Raw genomic sequence first — 21554 nt, forward strand, 5'->3', positions numbered from 1 at the left:
TAGTCTACTTTAAAAAGGAAGTTTAGATCACAAGTCATAGACTTTTATTTAGAGTTTTATTAGCCTTGAAAAAAATATCCCTAAGACTTGTCCTCAACTTAAACCAAGTTTGAGGTTGCAAAAAAAAAAAGTTTGGTTACTCTTGTATTTGTTTCATTTTTCATGCTTTTCTCCACTTCCTTCTTTTGCTGGAAAACTTCCAACCCCATCAGAACCTGGAAGTACCAGAAATAAACACTGGGCACCCATTTTTGCAAAGGATGGGTGTTTTCATGTTTAAGGTTCTGGACTGGGAGTAGGGAAACGTGGACTTAATTTTCTGCTTGTCCACTCATTTTCCCCTTTAACGTTGTGTAAGATATTTAAAAAAAATGAGTGTACATATGCTTCATTTTCCTATTTGTGAAGCAGCTGGTATCTCCTCACTTAACAGGAGGGTAGTAAGTACCTTCGTGGTTCTGCGATGCGCAGACGCCATGGGGATTGGAGCTGTTTGTGAGCATAAGGAAGGCTCTTTTAGAACAACCAAATGCTGTCAGGTTTAAATACACATAGGGTTTGTTTTTGCTTCCCAAATCATTATTTTTATCTTGTTTTAACCTGTTGGAGAACAAGCTGTTGTGTTTGCTTCTAGTGACATTTGTGTTATCCTAGTCCTAAGCAGCTCTGGGCATGTGTGTTTTGGCAGGGTTGCTCCCAATCAGCTAACCTGGGATGTGATGTGGTAGACAGCATGTCTTCAGTGGTGCTTTTCCAGGCAGTTACTGAAGATGTACTATTTTCAGTAAGATGTTTATATATATATATAAACATATATATATATAAACATATATATAAAGACCTAAGGAATAGCAAATCTTGAGCAATGAGCATAGCTAAATTTCTATCTAGCAGTGTCACTTACTGGGCAGTGCAAGTATATATTACATGTCTGGCTTCAGGCAGGGAAGGGCTGACTCTGTTACCACTCTAAGCTGAGATTTTTGGCTCTGTAGGTCAAGTTACCGTCTCATATGTTCAGTTCCTGACAATCCTCACTTCAGTCCCAGGCATCTGTATCCAAACAGGTAGTCACTGCAATAACCGAGTTTATCAAACCACCGCAACATACCTGATGGCGCGCGCAGTTTCCTCCAGGCAGAAGAATTGCTTAATACTAAAATTAAGCTAATCTCTTCTAGTTCACTACTCTTGCCTGTGCTAAAGAAGCAGAAAGTGGTAAATCCTACTCTCTTAACGTTAACCTTGGAGGAAGCTGTGATGCAGCAGGCAGGACCTGTGAGGACCACAGCTGCCCTCCTCCTCTTCGTCTTGTTGGTGTGGCCACTGGGAAGGGGTGGCCAGAGGTGGGCTTGGATATATGGTGCCTATGCTGCCTGGGGATGCTACCGGGTGGGGTTGGGGGGGAGGGAACATATCATGGCTGGGGAAAGCTTGGGACCAGCTGTCATGGGCAGGGAGAAAGGGGTCTGGTCCAGTAGCAGGGATTTTGCACATTTTTGGAAGGAAAGTAGAAGAGAGGTGAAGCAATGTGCTGTTGGTTTCCAGTTTAATTGAGGTAATTCCCAGCTAGTGGAGCCGAATGCTAACCAATGGTTGGATTTGGAGGGGGCTGTGAGCTTTGTCTCGCATACGTGGCGTCAGCTTGGGGAGCAGTGAGCATGCTGTGGACGGGAACGGCCACTCCTCCATCCGGGAGTCCTCTGCACGAGCAGCCCCATGGTATCTGCTGTTTGCACAGGCTTGTTTCAGTGAACAGATTCGTATGATATCCAGGAAGACAGAGATTGTGGGATTAGGAAATATCTGCAGTAACCTTGTCTTGTTGGGTGTTAAAAATCTCTCTACAAAAAGGCAAAAACATGATCTTTTCTTAATTGTATATTATGCCTAAGTATCTATTGTTTGGCAAAGTGAGATGAAACCATCTATCCAACTAGATCATCTTATTTCATTTTACTATGTCTTTACTACCTGTGTGAACCAGGATACCAAGGTCCACATGAAACACATTTGCATTAGCTTACTGGAACTGAGAGAGTTTTAAAATCATTTTTATTTTCACTATTAATGCCATTATGTCTTCTCATTTCTCTGGCTGCAAATATTTATTTTTTGGCCTTTCCTTTCCTGGAATAAGCTGATTTGCTTTAGTGATGTGACACTGACTTGTAGATGAGATCTCGAACATTTTCTCTTTCTGTGGTGATGTCTTGCATTGGCAGTGACCTTTGATGCAGAAGAAAAGTGCTCATGCTTTCTGATACTTGCACGTAATACTCACTGCTGGTTGATTAAGAATAGGGATATGTTTTGGGCTGGGATGTAAAGGCCAAGATTTCACATAAGTCTCTCTTTTTTTTTTTTTTTGAAAAGACTAAGTAAGCACAAAAAAGAAAATATTTAATTTGATTTGGTATAGTTCCCATTAACTGGAAATGCAAACCATAAGAATTAAACTATTTGCAGGACATACTATTTGGCAAAATAAAACCTTAGAAATCATTAGATTTCCAGGAGAAATTTCATCACAGCTGCCTTAGCAGTTGTCAAACATCAGTTCAAAATAGACAAGTATTAAAGTCTCTGAAAACATCAGTAGGTATCAATTATATAGCAGTTGGCTTACATATTGGCTTTGCTACTGTGCTTCACAGGAACTCAATCTTCTTTAAAAATTATTCTTAAGCAAATGACTACTTCTTTCTTAAGATGTTTTGTACTCATTAAAAGACAATCATTCATCTTAGTACACGATGTGTAAGCTGATGTTTGAATCCTGTCCATATACCTATGTAAATATGTTGTGATGATACAGATATTTGACAATTATGCTCTTAAATGCCTCACAGCGCTCTGTGCCTTTATATTAAATAGCCTTTGAAAAGGCCGCCTGCTCGTGTGTATGCATACGAGTTTAGCTAGAAAGACTGAAGTTAGCCTCAGAGGCATTTCCACCGCAGTAAGCTCTAAAGATGAGCAAAGGGTATTCATGAAAAGAGCGCTTTGAACTTGAAGCCGATAGGACATACAAAATTACGTGTTTATTACTGTTGATGCACAAACTGAAAACTGGAATTGTTGCTAGCTACCTCAGAAGTACTAACCTAGAATTTGAGTAAGTAAAGGAGTTTCATTGAGAAAACCTAGCTTAGTGCTTGGCAAGTTTATAGTTGTTAAAAGAATGTTTGCCAAAGGCAGGTATGGTTATTGGTTACTATCTTGTTATGGCATCATATACAATTGGCCCAAGACTTTTGAAAATATATGCAAGTTGTAGCTGGGCACATAGGATGTGTTATCTGGGCTCAATTTTCTGAATAGTTGCGCTGGAGTGAGGAAGCAGTGGAAGAGTTTCTAAGATTGGATTCCATACTGACTAGAGACCAACTCTAAAGAGTTCAGATATGGTTGCACAGTTGTAAAGAGCTTGACAGTAACCCCTGTATGAGTCTTTGAGTCCTTGCCTGATAAACTAGGTATTTGATTTTAGACTGATCAGCTCTATTTTTTGAGGACTGACAAAGGAAGATCCATACTCTATGTATTTGTGTAGCATTTGAGGTATGAAAATGTATGAAAGCAAGAGTTCCTTTGGGTAACAAATGTTCTTCACATTAAGCGTTATTTCAGAATCTTCATTCAGAGCTGTTTTGAGGGATTGGGATGGGAGGTTGGTTTGGTTTTCACAGGTCCCTCTCATATTGGAGTAGATCTCTGCTTCTAGCTTGTAGCAGGATGCTCCTGACTTTATAAAAGCCAGGACTCTGCTAAACACTCCTTCTTTATAGCCTCTTCAGACTTCTAGAAATTGGGAGTGTCTAGTGACCTCTTGCCTCTCAGCACTTCAGTGGCTGGAGGCTGAGTGTATAGGCATAGGCTTCCATTAACTGCATAAATGCCATAGGGAGAGACAATTCATGATCTTCAGCTCTGACTCTTGGCACTAGAGGATGAGCGCTCTCAAAAACCAGTAAGTGCAATGAAGAATATCTCAGCAAGTCTGCTTTGCCATGTCCTTAGCAGAAGATAAGTGCACCGGCCAGAATGATATAATTCTCTTTTGTTATGCTTCGTTATATTGAGTGTAGGGCTTCCCCGCCTCTGCTGTGAGATACCAGCTGTGTCCCATTGCACGACTGTGCTCGAGCATGACATTAAAATTATCTAATGAGAATATGCCCATGGGTGTGTAGGTAAGCCCTTTAGTAACTGTGAAGCAAAGGACTTTAGCAGAGTGGGACGGTTCTGATCTTGTCTAGAAGTCAGCTCTATGTACGTGCCCTAGCCTGTTTGCTAAACTCCACTGCCTTCTGTCCTATAAAGAGTTGTACAGCTTCATTTTTAATTACAGTTGCTTTAATGCATTTGAAAATATGTATAAACTTTTATTTTTTGAGTCCATGGTTTGTGATTCCATACATTGTGGTGTACAGGGGAGAAAGAATTACATAAACTTCATGTGCAGAAACAGATTTAACAAATCTCAAAAAATCGGGGGTCTGCTGGCATGGCTTTACTGTTACACGAATCATTGCTAGCACATCACTGATTCAGGTGGTATAAAACTAGGTAGAAAGATTGTTGTGTAAAAAAGATATTGAAATAGGTTAAAAGTTGGTATCGGATATCAATTATATTCCTAATACAGCATATTCCATATGAATGTTTTCTCTTAAAACTATTTCTATATTTGTGAAGTGTGTTGGATGCATTTTAACAGTTATTTACCAGTTCTCAGAAATGTCACTACATTGCTTTGGCAGAGAAGATTACAACTACAGTCTAATATAGGTGGGGTTGCTGCAAGGGACCATAAAGGGAGAGAAGAGCAGAAATATGACACTTCCACTTCCCTAATTAGGCATTTCTGAATTTGACAAACCGCTTCCATGTTGTCCTCCTCAGTGATTTAAAAATTAGCATGATCTGACCAAAATAGATCATTGGTCTGCAAACGTGAATTCCACTGTCTCAAAATTTGTAAATTAAAATAAGGGAGAAGCAGATGAGATCATTCACCGAAAGAAAGGACAGATGGTGAATACCTTTCTTTGCATCTCTTGTCTTAGCAATGTCATGTCTTAGCAGTGTCAACAGATTTGAATGTTAACAACAGATTTGAGAAGCTATCACTTCAAAGGCACCCAGAAGTCATTCAGTAGCTTTCCGGCAGTAACACAAAATTAGAAGATGTTGACGTCATTGTTCCCCATAACAGAAATCAGAAGTGATCAGAAATTCAATATTTTCAATATGGAAAAACACAGAAGTCGTCCTCATGGTCAAAATGAGAGCTTCTAGGAAGACACTCAGCCGGGAGAGCAATTTATCGCTGCGTCTTTCAGCCTGGGAAAACTGTGCAGATCTCGGGTTCTGCCCTGTGGCTCCCCACGGGCTGGGGAAGGGACCTGCCCTGGGTTGCCCGGCCCGTGGCTGCCCGCTGAGCTGAGCCGCTCAGCCATGCTGCAGGTGCCACCGCCGGGGTATCACTTCCACGGCAGCGAGGAGGGGGCTGCACCCCCGAGCCACAGCCCTGCTACTTCCCTTTCCTACCCCGGCGTCACGGCCCGGGGGCGTCTCTGGCCGTCCGGTGGGGTGAATTTGAGCTGTCACTGGGGAAGTCGTTGCTTCTTATCCCCAGCTCGACTTTGAGATGCTTTTGGAGGAGGGAAGCTCGTTACTTTGGCGTGGGACCTTTGAAAGTCCTTGAGCTGTTGGATGTTTAGGGCCAGGGCTTGTGAGGGCAAACCCTACCCTTTGGGAAGCGGTGCCTGTCGGTAGTTTTCTATGACTTTCTACCTCTTTGGCCATCTATACTCCCAGGGGCAGCAGCCTCATGGCCCAGTCGTGGGGACGCTGTGCCACTTGCCAGCGGGGCTGCAGGAGAGTTGCCAGCCCTGATTAGTTCCCTAGTGTAAGGGTAACCTCCAGTGCTTTATAGAAACAGACACCAACTGCACCTGACAGTGAGGTAAGTCAAAGATATGAGTACAGACCCCCGTAATTTACTAGCTGAAACCAGCAAATGTTAAAACAGCATCATTTGTCCCTTTCATTTCTTTTTTTCTCCCTAAATGCATATAACCTAACGCGTTCATGAGACCATCTTGGAGAGGCTGACTCCCTGCAGCATGGGACTTTGTATGAGTCCAACCATGAACTGCTCAGGGTTGCACTCAACTATTTAAAGTGATCTGAAAGTGCTTATCCTGCAGTGAGTAGCAGTGATGAAGGAACAGGCAGGGAGCCTGGGGTCCCGGTTTTTTTGGCGGTTTAGGAATAGGCCAGGCTTTGGCAAACCAAAACATCCTTGTAAATCATGAGTGCTCTCTGACCCTGCTTGAAAGGTCTCATCCTAAAACAGAGGGGCAATCCTGTCTCCAGCTCTCGGCTGAGATTTGCTGGTCCTCAGAGCATTCACAAAAATATGGAGTTTATCAGACTCATTGACATAAAAACGAAACGTTCAAATGGCTTTTTAAATACTAAACTTGCTAGATTTGAACTAGCTACGTAGTAGCTGAGGGATTTTTCTTTTTCCCGTTTTTAATCCCATTGCTGCTGAAGTATTTCAAGCAGTATTGGTTAATGGCTTCTTTCTTATTAGAACATTAAACAGTAATTTCTCTTCCTCTTCCCACTCTCCACACCGTGCACTATATTTACTGAGAACAGCAGGTAACAGGACAAGTCTGGCATCTGACCAAAAAGGTTTTTTAGCTAGTGATTCATTAGCGTGTATAAAAACAGCTAACCTTGTTTAAAGGCACTTCTTACACAAAAAGAAAAGGGTTCAATTACCATATCTCATTTAAAGTGAAGATTAAACATCTTTACCGGGACAGTACACTAATCCTGTGAATCCTACTTATGTCCAAATGTAGTGCTATTGGCAATAAACAGCAATTTGAGAAGTCATAACCCAAGAAAATCATTGTCAAGTGACTTTAGAGCTCCCTATAAATTTCCTCTTGATGACTTCGGCAGTAGTGTTCAGCAACAGAGTTAAATATTTGTATTAGGTGCTCCTGCCTTTAACAGACTAATTAAAAAGATAGAATTCTTTGATTCTATCTCAAATCATTTTAGTTCTAATCTCTCTCAGGCAAAGCTCACTCTATAAATTGAGGTAAATGTATCTTTTTCTGAATAGAGACTTTACAGAGTTGCAATAAATTCAAGCACTGGGAAAGTAAATGTAACTGAAGTGCCTTTAATGATGCTATTGTGCAGTTGTTATGGTTATAATCCCATTACACAGACCTTTAGCTTGAAAGTTATAAATTCTTTGAGAAATTATTCTAATGGGGAAGGGCATTACTTAAAGCATCATGTTTAAATATAACAAAAAAGGGGATGATTTAAGGTGGAAGAGCCAAGCCACACAAACTTAAGTAAAAATGAAGGGGAATTAGTTTTTTGCCCACCACACGGACCTTCCAAATGTGCATTTTCTAAGAAACCATTCAATGGGAGTAATGGAACTATTGAGGGAGATCTATACTAAATTCATCCTCAACACACAGTTGCAGGTCAGCAAATGGCTGTGTGCAGACAGAGCTGTGCCGGCTGCCCCTGGGGGGGGGACTTTCTGCTCTTGGCAGGGCAGGCGTGTGTGGAGCAAGGACCCCGGCCCCCATCTGCTCCTGCAAAACTGCTGGGAATCAGGAATCCTCGGTCTAAAAACCTGACCCGAGTCCCAGTGAAGTCAATGGGACACTCCCCATTGATTTTAATGATTTGGTTCAGGAGCTAAGTAAGTACCTCCAAGACAAAAATCAATATTGTCCCACAGTGGTAATGTTTTCATGTGTTTCTATTGATTCTTTTGTCATAGATTACAGGATACCTTGGCACTGTCAACATACGAGGTTTTAACAAACTTATTTGATTTATTAACACCGTTTGATTAACATCTGCAGTAGCGAGTATTTATCAAATGTCAGTAAACATAAGTTCAGCAGAAGAATCCTCACAGAAAATAACTTGTTGCCCCATGTGAGTTGAAATCCAACGGGAACAGGCTATTACTAAAACCAGAGCCCTCCCTGATGTTCTTAGTATAATCTGTGTATTCAAAAACTTCTTTTTTTTTTTTTTTTAACCAACTATATGATCTGGTCTAACAAAGTTATTACCTCTCCTGGAGTACCTTAGCTAACTTTCCTCCTTTCACGGTTGTGGTGAAAAGAACATTGCCACGACGGTATAGTGACAACATCAACACCATACTGAATTCTCACATCAATTTGAACTTGCTCAGTGTGTCGGTTATGCTTACTAATCTGTGTCTTAAAAACACTTACACAGAAATAAAATCCTGTTTCAGCGATACACTGCAGTTCACTGCTGGATTTATAGCATCTGGCTAATAAATGCAGGTCTTGGGGCTTTGTCAGCAGGACTGCCTGGGTGGGTAGTAGTTACAAATGTGGATTGTTCAACTGACAACTCTGCCATTTAGCTTTGGCACTTCTTGAAACCAGATTAAAGCCCTTCAACCATTTCTTCAAAATGCCTCTTTAAAGTCTGATCTTCTAATTCAACTTGATTTTATATGGTTATTTGAAAAATAAGTAGTTCATACAATTCAAAACTGATACAGTAGTAGTATAATGGTGTACGCCTCTCCTTCTACACGCCCATAATCTACTATTTCAGTACTTCAAACTCCTTCACACAGTATTTGCTCTCAGTTTAGTAACAGTCAAAGAAAAATCCCCGAGCTAGAATATCATTTCCTCTCTTTGAAAGGATCTTTTTCCTGGAAGAAAATTTGGAGCCTTTCTCAGCGTTTTCCTGATCCAAAACCAAAACTGAAAATTGTGTCCGGCATAGAAAAGGATGGGGTACGTTCTTCTGTTTTTTCCAAACCAATGTAAAGCTTAATTTGCTAATTGAATTTGTAATCATTTTTCCTAGTACCTGTTACAGTATGAATATCTCTAGCAGCTCAATCAATCATAACAAAAATGTGAATACCATGTAAATCTTATCAGGATCACTAAAATAATGGGATTTTTGTTTACAAGGTGTCGATTGGTTTTAGAAGCTTTGATAATGACTCCAGACAGTCAATAAATACAGAGACTTTTACATTGCCAGTAGGAGCCGAACTAAACTATCTAATCTTTTTAAAACGACAGACAACACAATGAACTCTGAACTTAATCCCCTCCAAACACTAAGGAGACAGTTTAGTGCTTAAAGTACTATTCAAACTCAAAACCCACCTTTAAAAAAATCATTAAGTGTCTGACTTAAGCACGTAAAACTAGGGAAATTTGGAGTTAAGGCGGCAACGCCAAGGTGCTTTTGCTTCCCATTGTGCCTGGGCAGCAGCCTGTGGAGGGCTGCACGGCAGCCGGTAGCTGGACCTGGGCAGGGAAAACACCTGTGTGCTTTCTGAAAGCAAGTTTGCAGTTAACGCATTAAAAAAGAAGAAAAAAGAAAAAAAAAAGCTGAAGCCTTAACTACTTTCTGTCTCTGTTGAGCAATTTTCCCCCAAGGTCTTTAAGAAGGGGGAAGGCGGGGGGACTGTTACATGCTGCGTTTCAGCTGTCTGAATTTATGCTGCTTGTTCATAACTTCTGAGAAAGACATGTGGCCTTAAGAGGAAAAGGGAACCATAAAGGGAAAGCTTAGGTTAGATTGAGAGATAGGAGAAGGGGAGGCAGGCAACGGCTAAGATATGACCTTTAGTCCTTTTTCCTTGTGGGACAGCATCTCTGAGCGTAATTAGTCGCTAAGATTTATCATGGAAGAAACACGTTTCTCCTTTGCTTGAAACCTAGGAAGCAAGACAAGATTTGCTTTAGTAAGTAATACCCACCACAATTAAACACCTCTCTAATGCTTGTTAATAGAGAGGAAAGAATACAGATTTTGTTTTGTGTTTCAATACTGCTTAAAATTATACTCCTAGCCTTTATTTCAGTTTAACAAATTTGTAAACAATAAAACATTCTGATGGCAGGCCTGCAGTAACAGTAATTCATTAAGAGGAGAGAAAACAAAAACATCCTTATTTTCTCATTATCCGTTCTTCTGAGTCACATAACTTCGTTTTCTTACTTCTTTAGATTTGCTGTGCGCAGTGAAGATCAGAATCCTTCCAATACTAATGAAGATTCAATATTCTCCTATTTTCCAAGGTTTGCATCTTGCATGTTTTTTGCATTGGTTTATCCTATAAATGTACCTTTCTTTAACTACTGAACGGAGGAATTAATCCAGCCTAACCCTTTCAACGCACTCCTCTTGCTGCCTAGTGTAATCCCAGAAGCGGTGAATGCTTTGCTTTCATTCTTAGCGTGGCCTAGATATCTTTATCGTCTTTCCCAGGTAACTCGAGACAAGGAGTTGTTAAATCACTGCGTTTGTAATTAATTGATTCCACTGAATAGATAATATTTCCTGAGATTTTTTCAATGTCTCTCTATACTTCAGGTAGACTGCTGGCTGTTATGTCTGTATGTTAAGCAAAAAATACAGTGCAAGTCATCATTTGGACTTTAAACCATAGATTTTCAACTATCAAGACTTGTTGACATTGAATGCAATCTGTTGCTCTGTCATTTTGTGAATTTTGTTTGCTTAAAGATCTCCCCACTGTCTTGGCAAGTTGCAGGAGCGAGGTGAATGGACTCAAGTAGTTTGTGATCAATGATTGATATCACCTTTTGATTATAACCTCTGAGCACAACAGAATTTCTTAATGTAAATTAATGGCCTTGGTATTTCTAAACAAACATTCCCTTTTATTTAGCATCATTTCCTATTTTCTTACCAAAACAGAGTCTTATTGTAATTGTTCAGTTAAAATGCTTTTATGTAACAGCTGACTCTCAAGTCAGGAATTTCTGAGGTTTACACTGCCTATATTTTGCCACTATTTAAGCTTGTATGTCTTGCAGTGCTGGTCAGACAGACTTTAGTTACGTGTTGGTTGAGCTGTCATTCAGATGAGCTACTTTATCAGAACACCCTCAATCTGATAATGTACTGTTATTGAGATAACGTACTATTACTGAGAGATGTGATGTCTTTGTTCTCACGATGAAGTCAAGTAGCAGAGGTGAGAGTGTGAGCATTTATTTGGCATCACTGTCTGCATTTTCTCAAGTCTGCATTTCCTTTAACTGCATAAGCTGTATCTTGTTTTCAGGCCCCGGTTATGTTAGTTAATTTTGCTGATCTACCACAACATTTCAAAATTTTCTAATAAAAAGCACAAAACTCTTTCTTTCTAATCTTTTATTTTTTTTACATAAATAAGTTTGAATGATAGGATTTTGATAATCAGTTCTTTCCTTGGTGGTCATTTGGGGCCCAATATGTTGTGAGGTTCTTTATTCCATTGCACTTTTCCTTTGCAATACTGTATTTCCATAGCTATGTAATAAATATTTCCTGAGTCATAGAGGAGCTATGTGTTTTTTAATAAAAAAGAAAGATGCTGAACCGAAAACTTACAAGGTGGTGTGCTGAATCAAAATTTACAACTGCATTTTTTTTTCCTATTTTGTTTGAAGGCTTTGCTAGTCATCTAAATAAAGATTGTTTGCTAAATTTACCACTGTTTAGCACTGCTGTGCCTTTAAGGACAAGAACTGCAGGAAATGTTGTAATAGGAAAGTATATGCTGAAGAGCTACACAACTGGTTGTGAGTAACATCTCACTCTGGTATCTGGGAAGAGCAGAACTTACAAAAAGCAATTTTTCTTAGGCCAGCGGCCTTTAAACAAAATCAGCTCCAGAGACTTGTTTGGCTTCTGCATATCTATTTTCCCCTTAAAGACTTTTCTAGGAAAGTAAAAGGGACCAAGTCCCTGCGAGATCCTGCAGCATCTTTTACTCGGCCGGCTCCCGCGGCGGACGCTCTCCCTCCTGCCCCTTCTCTCCGCCACAGGCTCCTCCGCTGCTGTGCCCTGCCTGCCTCGGTGCATCAGAGACGAGGTTGTAACCTCTGAGGTAACCAAGTTCTGGCAAATCTTTAACTAAGATTAATTTTAGGCATTTGTCCTTTTGGTCCTTTTGGTATAGCCCTGTCAGCACGTGCGGTGCCTCGGTTAGGGCACCTGCCGGCTGCGCTCACGGCCGCGGAGCTCTGCAGACACAGGCTACCGGCGTGGCGTGGGGCCACCCCTGCGGGGACAACCACGTCCCAGGACAGTGGGACCCGTCCAGGACCAGTCAGCTCTGTTTTTCAAAATATCCAGCTCCCCTAACTCTTCTGTAACAGGCCTGAGTGAGCCGCCGCTTTAGTCGGCGTGGAGGTCCTGCGCTCCTGTAACGGAAACCCTGTCCTGCTTTTGGGAGTAAATCCTAATGTGCTGCATCACATGGTCTTCCTATCATGAAGGCAGATGATGGCATAGATTTTTTTTTCCTTGAAAAAAATAAGCTATTGTATCATTAATTCCCAACTCTGCAGTAATTTCTCAAGGAGTGCTTATTAGCATTCCAGTTTTTTAATTGATCAGGCCCTTCCCTCGTTTTGCCAGAGTATGTGTGTATTTATAACCATGTAACACTAAACCAGATTTGCCTTTGTTTTTGCGATTTATGCTTTTTTTTTCTTAAACAGGAAAGCATTCATTATCAAATGCTGTGAGAACAATACGGTAACTGGAGGTTATTTTATATGAAAATATTGTTGATTGTTCCTCCCCTAGAAATCTCTCTTAGCAGCTCGCTTCCTGCCAAATGAATCAGCAAAAGGTGCTCATGAAAGTTGTTAATATATAATACAATCATCCAGCACCGCACTTGCTCCTTATCTATAAAGTCCTTTTGTGATCAATGGTTGATATCACCTTTTGATTATAGTCCCTGAGCACAAGAGAATTTCTTAATGTAAATTAATGGCCTTGGTATTTCTAAATAAGCATTCCCTTTTGTTTAGCATCATTTCCTATTTTCTTAGCAAAACAGTCTTATTGTAATTGTTCAGTTAAAATGCTGGAAAATGTGTTTGTGGACTGGAATGTTCTTAAAAAACAAGTTGTTCCGTCCAGAGCTATTAGTGCCGATGTACAAGGTCTAACCTGCCGTGTGTGTTGAATGTAACAAGCAGACACTGCCAAAAAGCAGCTAGTGTTAGGTGATACTGTAAGCAATGACTCCTGCATTCATTTACTGGAAAAGGATTTTCTCTTAAAGTACAGGACGGCTTGTATAATGCACCTTTGTGGTCTTTCACAGGAATTAAACAACTGTTAGCTAAACAGGAGATGCTGTCATATTAAGAAACTTTCTCGAAGATGTCTTACTGTTGCTAACGCCACTAGTAGCCATGCTTTGATCACTAGCACAAATAGGCTCTTTGGTAAACATCGGTTCTGAAGACTTCTTCTGGCTCGGCCTGAATAACAGGATAATTAAAGTACCAACGATCGTGTCATGCTATGCTGATGTTAATTATCCCCTCTTGCAAACTTCAGTGAAGCAAGGGTGGAAAATGTAGCAGAAGGACATCCTTGACCTGCGGAGAACTGGTGCAAAAAGATATCCGATCATTTTTCTTTCCTGAAGACAGAGTTATTTCACTTAAATCCATTAGGTGGAGATTTTAACTGAACTGCAGTAAGAACCTGAGAGACTGAAAATGCCTATAGAGACATTTAGTTTAATTAATTGTCAGCTAAAGTGATCCAGCTTAAGTTTAGAAACGGGACTTTTTTTCCCCAAAGCATTTAACGAATATAGGCCATGGTAAAAACCGCTGAAGCTTCTGAGGGGCTTGCTGCTGGTGGTGTCAAGTAGCGTATTTTGCTCTGCAGCGTGACGGGGCTCAGGACAGGCACGGTGTCTGCTGGGCGCCGCGGCTCGGCTCACAGCTAAGCGGAGGTCGACCGGTCGTCCCCAGCTGCGTGTCCGTACACCGAGTCCTAAGCATAAGAGTTTCTTGGGCAGCGCAGCCGGTCGCCGTGGGGCTGGCAGCAAGGCCCTCGGGCTCCCGGCCCCGTGGGCTGACTCCGGGCTTCAGCGGAGACCTGTCCCTTGAAAGCACTAGTAAGCAGGGAGCAAATCTGTTGAAGCGTCGGTGTCGTGTTTCCAAGAGCGGTGGAGAGGTGACTTTGTAAATTGTTGTAAAACGTTATTAAGCGGTGTCTCCCTCAAATCTGAAATTCAAACGCTGTGTTAAAATGGAGAGGTATTTACTCAGTCTGAACTCTTAATTATTTTTTTGAGTGTGCCTAGGGCTAGGGCTGAGCGCTGTTTCGTGGTCCGTGTGTTGCAATGAAAATTAAATAGTATTTCTTTCTCAGTGACACCGAACGGTATATACATACCGATGATGACACTGATTCTCCTCTCGTTCCCACTGATGCCAATCACAAGTACCTCGGTTAAGTCCGTAGTCTCTGTGAATTTAATGACCTTTACAAAGACAACATCAGCACCAGCCCCTTGTATGATGTCAATGAAATGCCAAAAGTCGTTATGTGCTGCCATCCTAGCAAGAGAGATGTATTTTGTTTGAGTAAGTTACTATAAAAATATCAGGTGTAAATGTGCAATGGAATGTTATCTCCCTAATATTTTGGTGACAAGTTTTATATACCGTTCTACTTTTTAAATCTAATGTGATTAAAAAAAACATGCATTTAAAAATTTTAACTGTAACTCAGGAAGCATAATTTACCTAACCACTCAAAAAAAAAAAAAAGGTAAGTATTTCCCTGCTAGAACAGAATATGCTGGCAGTAGCGCAAAAATCAGTAACCTAAAAGAACGCGTTTTGTGAGATGCTTGCCAAAGAGATGTTTCAGTACTGAGGTATATAGAGCCCCAGTAGCAGACCAGTTTCAGAAGGGTCATTGTAGTGCTCTGAGCATCAAATAAAGCAGCTCAAAGCTCAGATTTTCAGGTTGCCTTCCTCACCTCCAGCACAGAGCTGGAGGAGCAAGTACAGTTTCCTGACATATCTTCCTTGGCTTGTGGGCTTTGTGTCCGTGTCTCTAATATTTGACAATAAATGTTCTTTTACTCTTGAAATAGAAATAACAGTTTTATACGCAATAACCTAAAGCACAGTTTGTCCCACAAACCCTTATCGTAACAAAGTGCATTTGCGACAATTAAAAATATATATATTCATTTGCAGCAAATAGTAGTGAATCGCACACAGAGGTCTTCTACCTAATCTGGGAAAGGTTATCCTATGGATCCTAAAGTTTAATATTAAATTTGTTAGTGGGTCCAAGGTGTGTTTAATCTGAAAAAACACTAGACTATAAAGATCAAAGCATAAGAAACAGGTAACCCATATTCCATTTATTAAATTTACTTTAAAACTCTGATTTCATACGCAAATTCATATTCTGTGCTTCCAAACATCAAGCACTCGCTTGGCCAAAGGTTTCTGACTCCTGGGGACGTAGCCTTGAGTGCTATGTTAGTCTGAGCTGCTTGTTCCAAACTTTCAGTGCTGTATTTGAGGAAAAATCAGTTTGGCCAGGCCAGGCTGGGCTGGATGCAGCTGTACTCTTGCGGGTGGTGGTGCTCCTTGCCCAGGGACCCCAGAGGCAAACAGCGACTGACTGATGCTAGCAGCAGCCTGCCCTAAGCAGACGAGCTGGACGCACAGGTTACACCGGCGCGTCGTGGATGGGGCAAGTGCTTTTCGCTGTCCCGTGGGGGAGACGAGAGGCGCGGGGGGCACTGCCTTGCACAAACTGTTTTAGCCCAGAAGTTGCTGACTGCAACACTCGGTACTGTAGAAAATAGTTAATGTGTCTAGGAAAAGCTCGGCGTGGTTAGGTACGTACGACCCGACTGTGGGGCCAGCAACAAGGTTTTTCTCCTAGCGCTGCTTGTTGTCGTGCCCTTGGCGCCGCTGCTGCAGCAGTGCGATGAGCTGCCGCCCTCCTGGGTCTCTGCGCCGGCCTCCCTGCAGCCGGCAAGTGCTGCGCTGCTTGGGGGTCACCTTCATCCAAACGCCTGCCGGCAGGCACCCCTGGTCCCCCCATTTCCTCACCCAGGTCCTCCAGCGGCAGCTTTTGGGGTGGGTTGTTGAATACCGCCTTTCTGTCCAGGCAAGCGAAGTAGCCTTAGATATCTCCAAGTGGCTCAGGGAGGTGGTGTTGAACAGGGTCCGGTTTGGGGATGAGCCCGTGGAAGGAGGTAGCACCAGAGGAGATGCAGAAATGACTGGTGCCATTAAATATAAAGAGCATATAAAGAGAAGGAGAAATCTAGGCTGTGACCAATGAAGTTATTTGTTATGCAGGGTATCGCATGTGAAAAGTACATACAGTAGGTCTATGCGAGGGTGGACATTTTCACCTCTCCCATTTTCTGTGAATGATTTAGAATGGATTCCAACCAGGAAAATATAATTAAAGGAGCCTCTAATGACTTGCTGCTCCTAAGTTTGCATTGCTTATTAAAAAAAAACAAACCAAAAGTAATCTACGCTGGAATTATACACCCAGCAGGCATGACTCTATATTATGGTACATACTACTCTTTTTGTAATTGTCACATCAGTAAACCGTATTTTTAAAGCATTACCCCAGACATGCTAGATTTAAACCTCAGAGGCTATGTTAGTGGAAATATTGGAACAGGAGTTTTTGGCCTTCTGTATCCCCAGTCACGAGACAGTTTGGGGTGGAGGAAGAGCAGATCTTGGAGGGGAAGGAAAGAGAGAAAGGATGTGGAGAAAGCGGTTTTGCTCTGGATAAGCCTCTGCATCCTGCATCACAATCTTGTTTTTATTTGCCTCAATTTTCCTTAGCTCCTGACTGGCCTGGGCATATTTTTGCCCAGGAAAATCTCAGGATGATTGGAGAGATTTCAGCTGCGATTTGTACAGCTCACAGGCCCTGAGGGTTTCTGGCTGTGCAGGCTGTAGGCAATGAAATATCTCCTTCACAGGAATCGCTGGAATTTAACAAGCCTAGAAAAATTCTGCCCTTTTCCAGTCAAGGACTTGTAGCAGATTAATACCTTCTCAGGCTTCTTGATTAAGTTGGGTTTCAACCAGTACAATATCAAGCCTCAGAAATGATTATTCCTACTCTCCCTTTCAGCTTAGTGGATCTTGTACATTTTTCAAAAATAAAATAAAAAGAGAGAAATTAATCAACTATTAAGTACTTATCGTAGTAATTCTTTGCTGACAATGTACAGGCAAAATAACTGAACAGGTTATGCATAGATGTGCAGTTCAGATACACCACCCTACTAAAAGATTGTGCCGTGTCATAATACAGCATTTTTCTTCTTTTATTTCTCAGAAAAGTTTTCTTCCTTGGACAAGGCAGTTTCCTAAAGGCTCTTGAGAGTGACCCTGAACTCACCTGGAAAAAGGTAAAGCTTATGTATGACTGAAAGACACAGACTTTGGGCATGTATAATAAGCACAGGAGGGGAGCAGCAGAAGATGGAGATGGAGAAGCAGAACAGGCTGGACAAGACAGCACAGGGAAGAAGCAAAATCTCCTGCAGCAAAAAGAGCTTTGCGCGTTATCGGCCATAATGGACCCTAGCCCGTGGATCCTTGAGCAGATACAGATCCACCACCTCGTGATCCTACAGCAACTGGAGCCTCCGAACAATTTCAAGGCGGGTGCAAACCACTCTGGCGCGCCAGACGGCCAGTTCAGGTGCAGTTCACTCTAACTCTGTGCACCCAAAGGGAAAGGGAAGCCATGTACCTCTGATATCCAGTTCCACAACCAATCAGATTTGCATATTTCTTGGTGATTCATTTTTGTATTTGTTCGCCCCTTTTTACATTGTTTTGTTTTGTTACTAAGCTTACTTATTTGCAGGCAGCTGGGATACCTGCAACAACATCTGTACAACAAATTAAAGCACTGGTTTTTTTTAGTTTATTTATTTCTAAAGTAAGCTTGTGTGTAAGATTTTGGGATAGAAGAAACTACATCCAAAGCCTCTGTAAGTATCAAACTCACTTAAAATCCCCCCAAAAAACAATCACAAGAGCACTCTTTATATGGCTTCATGCTCCCATCGCTGCATCACGTTTTTTCTTGCAAGTCACTGTGTGTGATGCCCAAGGCATCTCCGATTTATCTAGCTCGCCTGTGCTCAGCCACAGCGACAGCAGATGCACTTTCTTCTATCATGGGCCATGTTATCATGAGCCACTGCAAAAGAAAATAAACAAGTGTTCATCCAAATAAAAGTGGGTAGACATATCTTATTGATAGCCATGTTATTTGGAAGAATAAAATGCTTACAAGTCTGTTTTTGAAATTAATAGAAATTATTCAAAATCTTGCCTAAAAATAACTTTTGGTATGCGCAGATAAATGCCAAACATTCTTAGCATCCAAGGACTGTGCTTCTTTCCAGGACATCCAATATAAGAGTAAGATGCCCCCAAGGGGCACTAGAATTGATCAACTTTGCTGATACGTACACGTCGTTATTTAGTTAACCAAGCTTTGCAAAATAACGACGTGTATGTATCAGCAAAGTTGATCAATTCTAGTGCCCCTTGGGGGAAACAATCCAATCTTGGCCACTTGCAGCTTGTGTTGAAGGCAATGGGATCAAAACAGACATCTCGGAGACGAGCAGGCTCTGGTGGAGCAAGGTGTAGAGCAGAGGTTAAGGTAGGTGATCTACATCGCTCTGTGGAGGACCCTGTCTTTCCCCTTTGACTATGGGCAGAACGGAGAGCGCCTGATCAAATAAATAAATTAGGTGCCAAAAGGTGAGTGTTGCGGCCCCACACTGTGCTTTTCAGAAGAGGGCCAATAGCTTCTGTGTAGCGCTTTAGAGTAAATCTACGGCCCAGACTGTGGTAAGACGCTGCTGCAGCAAGCTGTTATTTTTTGTGTTTAATGTATGTTGATTGTATCAAATACAGGAAATTCATTCATCAGTAATTAGCAGCTTTACCTCAGGTGAGCAATAACCCGCAGTGAAGCTGCTGTAAAGCTGTGAAGACAAGATGATTGCAAGGAGCCTTCTAAAACTATCCATCTAGCATGTATATGCAGCGACAAGTTTGGTAAGAAAGGGGTGAATCCAGAGGAAGTTGTAGTGGGATGATCGTTCAGAACTTTTTAACTTTAAATCAGAAGTGTAGTATGACTGACAGAGCTAGGACAAACGAGTTCATAAATTAGAAACCAATGCCAATCAGTGCAATATTTTTTGCAGTTATTAAATTTACTTTTACAGGAGCCTCACATAATTAGTAATTAATACTTAACCTAGCATCTGTCAAGATGAGAACGGGTAGTTAAGATATCCTTTCATCTGCATTTGTGTGACATCCAGTGGCTGGATGGGTCAATCACAGGCATGCATTTCTTGCTAAAGGTGTAAAAATAGCTCACAGCGCTGTTTAGAACACAAAAGCAGTAAATCCGCTGAATATTCATGCTAACAGAACAATTGCTTAATTTTGGCTTCAAAATAAACAGATGATTAAAGACGCTTATTCAAGGGAAGACTTTACAAATTTGGATGCATGTAACACATTGCACCCTTTAGAGCACTTTCTGAGGTAAACTTGTCTCAGTATTCCTGCTGGGCACAGAGAAGTGAATAAACAATATATTGCCCAAGTCCGGAACCAGTAATTTCTGTTTTCCTGCATTTAACTGTTGACTGCACCATGAGTGTCAAAACTCATATTAATTTCATCGGGAGCGGTGCTGAGATAAGAGCTACATTTTCATTAAAATCTTTGAAAAATCAAAAATAGACACGTATCGTAAGACTGACTGTGCCATATAATAAAGAAGGCTGATATTAGACTTCCAATAAGTTTTCTAAATTGAAGGATCTAAAACTCCAGCCTTTGTTCCAAATAACTACTTGAAATTTTTGCCATTATCATAATTATCTGATATCAGCATTGCTCTGAACGTTGTAGGAGTCCATCCTCATTCTTTTCCCTGCAGGAATGCAACGCACGTAATAAATGAGTAACTGTTTACTGCATAGGGGAACACAGCCATGTAAAAATCAGTTATCCTAGAGCATTCTTTACAAGCTGTTACTATAAATAGCATCTACTAATGCTAAAAATGAAAAAGGTGAGAACATAAAAGTTGCCGTGCTTTTTTTCAGCTTACTTTATAAAGTCCATAAACCTGCTTCATAAAAGCCGCCAATTACTTGTTTGTACAGGCTTTTTACACAGCAAAAGGAAAAATTCAATCTTCTATAAAAACATGATTTTAACCTCACAAAACTTGACAGACAGAGTGAGCATTGTGGGCCAGTGTCTGAAATGACTTTAAAATTGTGTTTTCAAATTGACTATATTTCAGGCTTTGTGCTTATTACTTGTGAACTACTGTGAGGATGTAGAAATACTATTTTTGCCAGTAAGTTTCATATTCAGATAAACGGAATACACACACACACACAAAGACCGTACAGGCCTGGGTACTGCGTACGAGGCAAATGTTACTAGCGGAGACAGGAAAACAGCAGCTGTGCACCATTCTTGGACACAAAGTCCTCAAGAGTCACGAGGTTAGCGCAGGATCTGTTTTTTCATGCCTGGTTTTGCTGACTGCAGTCACTCAGTCAACGATAATAATCAGAATAAAAGTCCTCTCCTAAAGTTAGACTAGTTTTTATGCTCATCTATGGCGAGGAAAAGCAAGTCAAATATGTCAGAGTTGTATCTAGAAGACAACAAAGATCAGATATACGAAAATGCCCTTGCTGAGATCCAGTCCTTTGAGCTGCCTCTGGGAACCACGCTAAGGTATGCATCGTTTAGATCATATTATATCGTTCATGATGGATTTGCTCCATTCTATAGCTGTTCTTGCAGTCAGCCCAATGTATTAGAAAGTTGATTATCTTGACACTGACATCTACAGGAAAGTTGTATTTGATTCCAATGCGATTGGCCCTAAATCAAAAAGTATAAACTGAAGACTCAACTCAACTCTTTCTTTTTATCAGGACAAAGCTGTTAGTGAAGGCGGGCTGCACGTTCTCTCTGAAGAAAGAAATTACATTTAAACATGAAAACAAGGGAAAAATCACTTTTGTGTAACAGAGTGCTTTTAGTTTGAGGTTGACAACTACATTTTTTAAGAATAATTAATTGCTTCTAATTTTTGTATTTTTACTGAATGCAACCTTCTCTCTAAAGGCACAGCTACTCGGAGTAAAGTTTAACTTAGGGATATCCCTAAATATCTGAAGATTTTAATATGATTTAATTTACAGCTTATGGAAATAGTTTAATGGTAGAAGCGCAACTGAAAAAAATCCTTTGGATATTCATCCCTACAGAAGTAACATATAAAAGATTATGATGTTATGAGCCTAAGTATATTGTTAGTATCTGTAGAAAAGATTTAAAAATAGCCTGCCTGGGATTGTAGGAATCGGGTTGCAGTGACTACCAGGCTAAAGAAAGTAAATTTAATTTACCCTGAAAAATGTATGCGTCAGTCTACTAAAGTAATTTGGTGACGCAAAAAAAAAAAAAAAAAAAAAGAAGAAAAAAAAGGACGTGGGAAAATTGTTACTGCAGTTGAGTGATTTCTTGAAGGAAACACTACTGCAGAGAGAGCCTGTAGGATTT

At 40.9% G+C, this 21554-nt stretch overlaps 1 protein-coding gene across 4 annotated transcripts in view; it reads left to right on the forward strand.

The window, feature by feature from the left end:
* The first annotated feature begins 20589 nt into the window (after positions 1 to 20589).
* Positions 20590 to 21554, forward strand: part of EXOC6 (exocyst complex component 6) — a 109357-nt gene continuing 108392 nt past the window's right edge. For 3 of the 4 annotated variants that reach the window (XM_068950033.1, XM_068950034.1, XM_068950037.1), the window contains exon 1: positions 20590 to 20720. In XM_068950033.1, the coding sequence (XP_068806134.1) occupies positions 20599 to 20720 (122 nt within the window). In that variant the 5' untranslated portion in view covers positions 20590 to 20598. The remainder of the gene's footprint in view (positions 20721 to 21554) is intronic. The other variant, XM_068950041.1, reaches the window with a different exon arrangement.

The sequence above is a fragment of the Struthio camelus genome, chromosome 7 (genome assembly GCF_040807025.1).
Source record: "Struthio camelus isolate bStrCam1 chromosome 7, bStrCam1.hap1, whole genome shotgun sequence".
NCBI lineage: Eukaryota > Metazoa > Chordata > Aves > Struthioniformes > Struthionidae > Struthio > Struthio camelus.